The 9609-nt window shown below is 41.8% G+C and overlaps 1 protein-coding gene and 1 long non-coding RNA gene across 2 annotated transcripts; both read right to left on the bottom strand.

Annotated features, from left to right (window-relative positions):
• Positions 1-1325: 1325 nt before the first annotated feature.
• Positions 1326-3006, bottom strand: LOC123040938 (uncharacterized). Its single transcript, XM_044463654.1, has 3 exons — positions 2513-3006; positions 2079-2231; positions 1326-1894 (listed from the first exon to the last, which is right to left on the bottom strand). The coding sequence occupies exons 1-3, from the start codon at positions 2882-2884 to the stop codon at positions 1511-1513; spliced, it is 909 nt and encodes a 302-aa protein (XP_044319589.1). The 5' UTR covers positions 2885-3006; the 3' UTR covers positions 1326-1510.
• Positions 3007-3123: 117 nt separating this feature from the next.
• Positions 3124-4444, bottom strand: LOC123040937 (uncharacterized). The gene is made up of 3 exons (XR_006418328.1): positions 4133-4444; positions 3953-4029; positions 3124-3573 (listed from the first exon to the last, which is right to left on the bottom strand). It is a non-coding gene; the product is annotated as an uncharacterized lncRNA (long non-coding RNA).
• Positions 4445-9609: the final 5165 nt, after the last annotated feature.

Genomic DNA, 9609 nt, shown 5'->3' with positions numbered 1-9609 from the left:
AGAAAGATCAATTTAGACCAAGAGATGATGGAAATGAGATATTGGGACTCAATGTTCCATAAGCCATTGGATCCACCAAACACAATTGGTTGGTACTCAAGAATATCTTTCGATATCTCCAAGGCATCAAACATTTTGTTCTGGTTTTTCAGTTTCATAGAAATGTGAACACCGATATCATTGGATACATCGATCAGATCCCCACTATGTCAGATCGTAGACAAGCTTAGTGTTCCTACTAGGTGTGGTAGCCCTCTCATGAAGAGTCTTCGAAACAGACATCATGGCTACATCCACCAACCATTATCTCCAAGATAATGTTGCTTGTGTTGCCCGGATGCAAACATGTTACATAATAAGCAATATCAATATATTGCATATCTTGTAAGTCAAATCATGTGATTGATTTGTTCACCAAGTCTCTACCAACTTCTACATTCCGGAAATATGTTCATGGAATTGGTATATGACGGCTTCGGAATTTGCAAGAATCAGGGGGAGTATCTTCCTGAATTGTTCCTGTTAAAAGCATCATATTATACTCTTTTTCCCTTCATGAGTTTACTTTATAGGTTCTCATGAAGGTTTTTAATGAGGTAATATCAACACAAGACCATATGTCATATTTTCTGTTTTCCCCACCGGGGTTTTTAAGAAAGTATATACGACATATTTATTGTCCTTTAATTCTATGAGTTTTTCTCATATTGAGTTAAACAGACAATAATCATTATATGTTGCGGCATTTTCTTCTTATTTTTCCTACTGGGTTTGAAGGAGTTTTTGGCAACATATCAAACACCTCTATCCTCATTTTTCCCACAGGGTTTTGGAGGAAACTTTATCAAGATGATGTCTGCTCACAAGATCAAGCATTGATTAGGGGGAGTGTTAGAATTAATTAACCATGTGTTAATTATGGAATTAATCCCTGCTTGTACTAACCTCAGGCAGTTGTAAAACTGCCGCGTCGGTTCCTGCCGAACAGGCAGCTCCTCTGAACAAGACACCTTTTCCAATGGTGTCCTTTCCCTTGTATAAATAGGAGATGCCATCTAGTAAAGAATCGGGTTGATTCATTTTTCCTCTCAACAAGAGGAAAGTAGAAAAGCTGGCTAGGAGGTGCCATTGATGCTTTTTAATTAAGGTATTGCAATAAAAAAAGTTTTTAAGGCCTCCTCCAATGGTATGTGCCAGTACCAAGCTCTAAACAATCTAAAACACAATTCTTTAAATGATCTACTCCCTCCGTCTCATAATGGAAGTTTTTTGACTCTAGTGTAGTGTCACAAAACATCCTACATTATAGGACGGAGGGAGTATCTTTTAGCACATATCTTATAATATGAATGACCCCACCCACACGTCATCTTCATATAATCTTAAAGTGTGTGCATAAGGCTATCTCTTAATCGAAAGATAGTTCTTTTCTCTCTTCTATCAAAATATAAAAAATAAAATTGAACCAGCTCTTATGCAACTATTGGAGGAGGTCTAATTAACAAGCAGGTTATGCGTCATCGGCGTGACACTTGGCACATGGCTCGATAAGCTTGAATTTAACACTTGAGGGGACTTTACTCTCGATGTATGTCTTGATGACATCTACAGCTTTCCGTGCTTCCAAGAGGGCCTTTCTCGTTAAAGGCGAGCATATGCCAATGCAATCCCTCGTATGGCAGCCATATTTAGTGTCTAGTACCAGGCGCTTTAAGGATGCTGCGGTCTCAAGGATGTGACTTGTTAGCTCAACCAAACCTTTTGCACAAGGAAATCCCCTCGTTAGCACATTCTTCAACTTGCGACGGCCCTGCCCCCTCATATGCGTTTTTCGTTGCGAGGAATCACCATGAGGATCTCCCGGAATGGCATCATCAGCATCGCGCATCTCTAACTGCATGCATGTATGAATATATGCATCACGTACATGTCTTTGATTAGTCAGCTGACTAAATAAACGGGAAAAGATCTTACATATACAGACAAAAATTAAAGGTACGTATACAAATACTATAATTCAACAGTAAAAGCTCATATTTCTTGAATTTAGGCTTTCATATGGGGAAAATTTGACTTACACGCAAGATGAAAGTAGCCAGGACAGGACAAGCATTAAGAATAGAAACCAGCGAATAAAAATCAAAGTCTGGACAACGTCTTGGCGTATGAAGCTGTATCTCCAAGTACTTGAGGCGGCGGAATTTGTTAAGCTTTTTCATTGGAGTTGCAATCTGAAGAAACAACAGAGATGCTCAACTATTAGCATATGGTTATTATATATATGCGTATGCTCAGGTAAAAAAATGGCAATACTGATTTCACATATTTGTAACAAAGCCCACCAAAACTACAATAACATTGTGAAGCTGTAAAAAAATGTTGATAGCCAAAGAAAGCTGTCAATGTCTTTGGTGGGATGATGTGTGCGTGTGGGGAGTGGGACAAAAGATAATTCTGATATATCTGTGAAAAATGACCGTACAGTAACAATCTGAAGCCAACATGCACTGACCTCAAAGCATGATGATAGGACAAGCGAGCTAATATTTGGCGCGACTGAAGGAAGCTTAGTGGTGGCATAACAGAGCATGCCTGTAGGCTCATCATCTATACCAGACATTCTCATCTCCCTCACTAAGGGTGATGAATCTCCAAGGCAGATCTGCGTTGTGGGCAACCCATCATATCCAAAGCTCTTGAGCTGTGGAGCATCGCATCCAATCGTTTGCAAACTGTTGCAGTTGCGTACCAGCAGCAATTTGAGCCGCGACAGGGAATGAGGTATCTTCAGGCAAACCATGTCATTGCAGTAGGAAAGTTGCAGCTTCTGCAAACGAGGAGAAGTAGACAGGAAGCAGATAAGTTCCTCCCCAGTAACACGCATCCTGTGCAGATGCACTACACACAAGCTTATCAAGCAGCCAACCCTGTCCAGGGAATGGAGACCGCAACCAGCAATGGAGAAAGATGTAATCGTCGAGCATCCCCTGTTGCTGCTACTCCCTCCGTTCGGAATTACTTGTCGCAGAAATGGATGTATCTAGACGTATTTTAGTTCTAGATGCATCCATTTCTGAGACAAGTAATTCCGAACGGAGGGAGTAGATAACAAGGAGCACGGGAAGTTGTAACCTAGCCCCTCATCGCCCATGTCTAGGTACAGGTAAAATTCACTGATCCCCTGTGCGATGACAGCTTGGAACCAGCGGTCAAGAACAGCAGGGTTTATGTAGAAGCCATGGGGAGGTACAAGCCTGAATGTCTGAACACCTGTTCCGACGTGGTTATGCATGATGTGATCAACTCTGGCAGAGAATTCTTTTATGATAGGACTATTCTTTTCGAAGTACTCGTCGAATGTTGCAATGACGCCCCTCCTCAGTTGATCCTCTATAACTGGTAATTCTTTGTCAATGGGACCAAACGACAACAGGCGGCGGCCTACATCCAGTAATCCTAGTGTGTAAATGTCAAAGTCGAGCCTGCCATAGGATCGCCAGAAACGCAAAAAGGCATGGGATACGCAGGCAGCCTGAGCAGCATCTCGCAACGGCATCAGCGAGTGTAGATATCCTGCATATATAGTACAGTACGTACGTAAGAACAAGACATAAATGTACTCCCTCCATTCCACAATGTAGTGCCTATAGATTTTTGTGAAAGTCAAACTTTGCCAACTTTGACCAAGTGTATAGAGAAATCTGTCTACATCTACAATATCAAACATGTAAATTATGAAAATATAACTTATGATGTATCCAATGATGTGCATTTGGTATTCTAGATGTACCTACTTTTCTCTATATACATGATCAAAGTTTGTAATGTTTGACTTTTGTAAAAATCTATAGGCACTACATTATGGAACAGAGGAAGTATGTAATTCTGATGAATAATAATTTGCAAGTTTGCATGCGATCCAACCCTTTGAACTGCGTTTTATCGATCATACCTCTGGAAGGCTGACCGTCGTCGTCGTTCCTCCGTGTTGCGCAGGCGCCGATCCGCCGCGAGCTGCAATGCAATCCACTAACACAAACACAAATTACTAAACCAACCTATTCTGACGAATGATTTATGATGGTATTAAAAATTAGCGCGACAACAGATCGAGGTCGAGCAGCCGCCGTACCTGATGATGAAGAAGCCATCTTACTATTATCCGATCTATTTACTAGATCTGTATATATAAAATAAAGAACTGGCCGGCCGGAGAGGGAGGCGATCGACGAATCAACTAACAAGTCGCCGCCGCGAGCCGGCGATCAGAAAATCAATCCAAGACGACGAAGCTGAGCAGACTCGAAGAGGCGGTTCCGATACATATATGATGATATATGATGCCGCGGCGGGTTGATTAGTCTAATTGAGGAGCAGAATCAGGATCGGACTTGGGCTCGGCTCACTAGAATTTCTTTTTCCACGTACGTACTATTCTTTTTCTTTTCCGGCCTGATAATTTGGTTGCGCAAAGGAAAATGGACCTAGAAATAGCAACTTGTCATCACACTTCCCCCTTCCCACCGCGCCTCCTCCTCCTCCTGTGTTTTTTTTTCTTTTCTGTTTTTCTGTTTCTTTTTCATTTCTTCCCTTTTCTTTCTTTATTAGTTTATTTTCAATTTTCCTTTCTTTTTGTGTTTTATATTTCCTTTTCTTTTTATTTTCTTTCTTTATTATTATTATTTCTTTCTTTTTTTTTGTAGTGTTCATTGATGTTTCATTTGTTCCATCTCAGTGTGTATTTGTTCCACCTCAGTGAATATTTGTTCCCTCTTTATCAATATTTGTTCTCACTATGTGACTATTTGTTCCTCATCAATGAAATTTTGTTCCCGCTAAGTGAATATTTGTTCCACCTCAATGAATATATGTTCCCCTCTAGTAAATATTTGTTCCCGCTTAGTGGATATTTGTTACACCTCAGTGGATATTTGTTACACCTTAGTGGCTATTTGTTCTCGTTATGTGAATATTTTTTCCACATCAGAGAAAATTTGTTCCCGTTAAGTGAATATTTGTTTCCGCTCAGTGAATATTTGTTCCACTCCAGTGGATATTTATTCCCCTTTAGTGAATATTTGTTCCCGCTCAGTGAATATTTGTTCCACCCCAGTGGATATTTTTTCCACCTCAAAGAATATTTTGTTCTCCTTCAGTGATTTTTTGTTCCACAATTATATGTCGCATAAAATATACAACTTTGATTATACAAATAAAAAAAGTTCGTCAAAATATAGTCAAGTGGGATCTAGTTGTGAAGCTTTTATTGTCATAAATCCAATGGTGCAATCGGAATTTAATTTTGATACTCCATTTAAAATTTATAGCTTTTTAAATTCTGAATAACTTTGCATGTGGATGCCATCATCTGTTTTGTCACCCTTTGCATGTATGCAACTACCCAAATCCTAATCCTCCCCTGACTCCCCGCTCCTCCTCTGGTTCCCCACACATCAGTGTCCTGCGGCGATAAATTATTTTTTGTCGCCGCGGGTGATGCATAATCGCACCCTAGTAATAGGCCATTAGTTATTTTGGTGCTTGTATGTCAACACTAATTCATGAACTAATGACGTTTGCTAGTATACAAGGTTTTAGTCGCATGGATGCAAGGTGATGGACTTTGGTTAGCAAACACCTCAAATGAAGTCATGAAGACATGAACATGGCTTTAGAAGACCTTCAACAAGCCCAAGACGTCACACAATCGAAGCCGGAATAAGGGCACATGAAGAAATGAAGAACACATAGGACGATCACAGGCTACACCTCAAATGAAGAAACAAGATTGTCAATCCAGTAGGAGAACCACGCGAAACCTCGTCAGCAGCACCTACACACAAAAGCAAATACTTGCACCCAATGCAAACAAGGGGGTTGTCAATCCCCTCGGCGGTTAATTGCAAGGATCAAATCTCGCAGTGATTAAAGCACAAAAATAAAATAACGGTAAATACATTGTAGCAAGGTATTTTGGGGTTTTATATATGATAAAAGTAGATCCAGTGGCCATAGTTTTCACTAGAAGTTTCTCGCTCGAACAAAAAGCATACGGTGGGTAAATAAATAAATTACTATTGGGCAATTGATAAAAAGCGCATAGTTATGACGATATTCAAGGCAATAATCATGTATATAGGCATCAGGTCCGAGACAAATAGACCGACTCCTGCTTGCGTCTATTACCATTACTCCACCCATCGGCCGCTATCCAGCATGCATCTAGAGTATTAAGTTAATAAAAATGGAGTACCTGTTGGGGAACGTAGTAATTTCAAAAAATTTCCTACGTACGCGCAAGATCATGGTGATGGCATAGCAACGAGAGGGGAGAGTGTTGTCCACGTACCCTCGTAGACCGTAAGCGGAAGCGTTATGACAACGCGGTTAATGTAGTCGTACGTCTTCATGATCCGACCGATCCAAGCACCGAACGTACGGCACCTCCGAGTTCAGCACACGTTCAGCTCGATGACGATCCCCGGGCTCCGATCCAGCAAAGCTTCGGGGATGAGTTCCGTCAGCACGACGGCGTGGTGACAATGATGATGCTCTACCGGCGCAGGGCTTCGCCTAAACTCCGCGACGATATGACCGAGGTGGAATATGGTGGAGGGGGCCACCGCACACGGCTAAGGAACGATCCGTAGATCAACTTGTGTGTCCATGGGGTGCCCCCTGCCCCCGTATATAAAGGAGGGAGGGGGGAGGCCGGCCGGCCCTTGTTGGGCGCGCCAGGAGGAGGAGTCCTCCTCCTAGTAGGAGTAGGACTCCTCCTTTCCTACTCCTACTAGGAGGGGAAGGTAGGGGGAGAGGAGGGGAAGGAAAGAGGGGGGCGCCGCCCCCCCTCCTCCTAGTCCAATTCGGACCAGAGGGAGAGGGGGCGTGCGGCCCTTCCTGGCCGCCCCTCTCTCTTCCCACCAAGGCCCATGTGGCCCATTAACTCTTCGGGGGGGGGGGGGGGGGAGGGGGGTTCCGGTAACCCTCCGGCACTCCGGTTTTCTCCGAAATCACCCGGAACACTTCCGGTGTCCGAATATAGTCGTCCAATATATCAATCTTTATGTCTCGACCATTTCGAGACTCCTCGTCATGTCCGTGATCACATCCGGGACTCCGAACAAACTTCTATACATCAAAACTTATAAACTCATAATAAAACTGTCATCGTAACGTTAAGCGTGCGGACCCTACGGGTTCGAGAACTATGTAGACATGACCTAGAACCATTCTTGGTCAATAACCAATAGCGGGACCTGGATGCCCATACTGGTTCCTACATATTCTACGAAGATCTTTATCGGTCAAACCGCATAACAACATACGTTGTTCTCTTTGTCATCGGTATGTTACTTGCCCGAGATTTGATCGTCGGTATCCAATACCCAGTTCAATCTCGTTACCGGTAAGTCTCTTAACTCATTCCATAATGCATCATCCCGTAACCAACTCATTTGGTCACATTGCTTGCAAGGCTTATAATGATGTGCATTACCGAGAGGGCCCAGAGATACCTCTCCGACAATCGGAGTGACAAAACCTAATCTCGAAATACGCCAACTCAACATGTACCTTTGGAGACACATGTAGTACTCCTTTATAATCACCCAGTTACGTTGTGACGTTTGGTAGTACCCAAAGTGTTCCTTCGGTAAACGGGAGTTGCATATTTCTCATAGTTACAGGAACATGTATAAGTCATGAAGAAAGCAATAGCAGCATACTAAACGATCAAGTGCTAGGCTAACGAAATGGGTCATGTCAATCACATCATTCTTCTAATAATGTGATCCCATTAATCAAATGACAACACATGTCTATGGTTAGGAAACATAACCATCTTTGATTAATGAGCTAGTCAAGTAGAGGCATACTAGTGACTATATGTTTGTCTATATATTCACACATGTATCATGTTTCCGGTTAATACAATTCTAGCATGAATAATAAACATTTATCATGATATGAGGAAATAAATAATAACTTTATTATTGCCTCTAGGGCATATTTCCTTCAGTCTCCCACTTGCACTAGAGTCAATAATCTAGATTACATAGTAATGATTCTAACACCCATGGAGTCTTGGTGTTGATCATGTTTTGCTCGTGAGAGAGGCTTAGTCAATGGGTCTGCAACATTCAGATCCGTATGTATTTTGCAAATCTCTATGTATCCCACTTGGACTTGGTCCCGAATGGAATTGAAGCGTCTCTTGATGTGCTTGGTCCTCTTGTGAAATCTGGATTCCTTTGCCAAAGCAATTGCACCAGTATTGTCACAGAAGATCTTCATTGGTCCCGATGCACTAGGTATGACACCTAGATCGGTAATGAACTCCTTCATCCAGACTCCTTCATTTGCTGCTTCAGAAGCAGCTATGTACTCCGCTTCACATGTAGATCCCGCCACGACGCTTTGTTTAGAACTGCACCAACTTATAGCTCCACCGTTTAATAAAAACACGTATCCGGTTTGCGATTTAGAATCGTCCAGATCAGTGTCAAAGCTTGCATCAACGTAACCATTTACGACTAGCTCTTTGTCACCTTCATATACGAGAAACATATCCTTAGTCCTTTTCAGGTATTTCAGGATGTTCTTGACCGCTGTCCAGTGATCCACTCCTGGATTACTTTGGTACCTTCCTGCCAAGCTTATTGCTAAGCATACATCAGGTCTGGTATACAGCATTGCATACATGATAGAGCCTATGGCTGAAGCATAGGGAACATCTTTCATTTTCTCTCTATCTTCTGCTATGGTCGGGCATTGAGTTTGACTCAACTTCACACCTTGTAGCACAGGCAAGAAACCTTTCTTTGCCTGATCCATTTTGAACTTTTTCAAAATTTTGTCAAGGTATGTGCTTTGTGAAAGTCCTATTAAGCGTCTTGATCTATCTCTATAGATCTTGATGCCCAATATGTAAGCAGCTTCACCGAGGTCTTTCATTGAAAAACTTTTATTCAAGTATCCCTTTATGCTATCCAGAAATTCTATATCATTTCCAATTAATAATATGTCATCTACATATAAAATCAGAAATGCTACAGAGCTCCCACTCACTTTCTTGTAAATACAGGCTTCTCCAAAAGTCTGTATAAAACCATATGCTTTGATCATACTATCAAAACATTTATTCCAACTCCGAGATGCTTGCACCAGTCCATAAATGGATCGCTGGAGCTTGCACACTTTGTTAGCACCTTTTGGATCAACAAAACCTTCTGGTTGCATCATATACAACTCTTCTTCCAGAAATCCATTCAAGAATGCAGTTTTAACATCCATTTGCCAAATTTCATAATCATGAAATGCAGCAATAGCTAACATGATTCGGACAGACTTAAGCATCGCTACGGGTGAGAAAATCTCATCGTAGTCAACCCATTGAACTTGTCGAAAACCTTTCGCAACAAGTCGAGCTTTATAGACAGTTACATTACCATCAGCGTCAGTCTTCTTCTTAAAGATCCATTTATTCTCAATGGCTTGCCGATCATCGGGCAAGTCAACCAAAGTCCATACTTTGTTTTCATACATGGATCCCATCTCAGATTTCATGGCCTCTAGCCATTTTGCGGAATCTGGGCTCATCATTGCTTCCTC

This window comes from Triticum aestivum, chromosome 2B (assembly GCF_018294505.1).
Source record: "Triticum aestivum cultivar Chinese Spring chromosome 2B, IWGSC CS RefSeq v2.1, whole genome shotgun sequence".
Lineage (NCBI taxonomy): Eukaryota > Viridiplantae > Streptophyta > Magnoliopsida > Poales > Poaceae > Triticum > Triticum aestivum.
The sequence above is the reverse complement of the archived record's forward strand: the minus strand, read 5'-3'. Positions and strand labels throughout refer to the sequence as shown.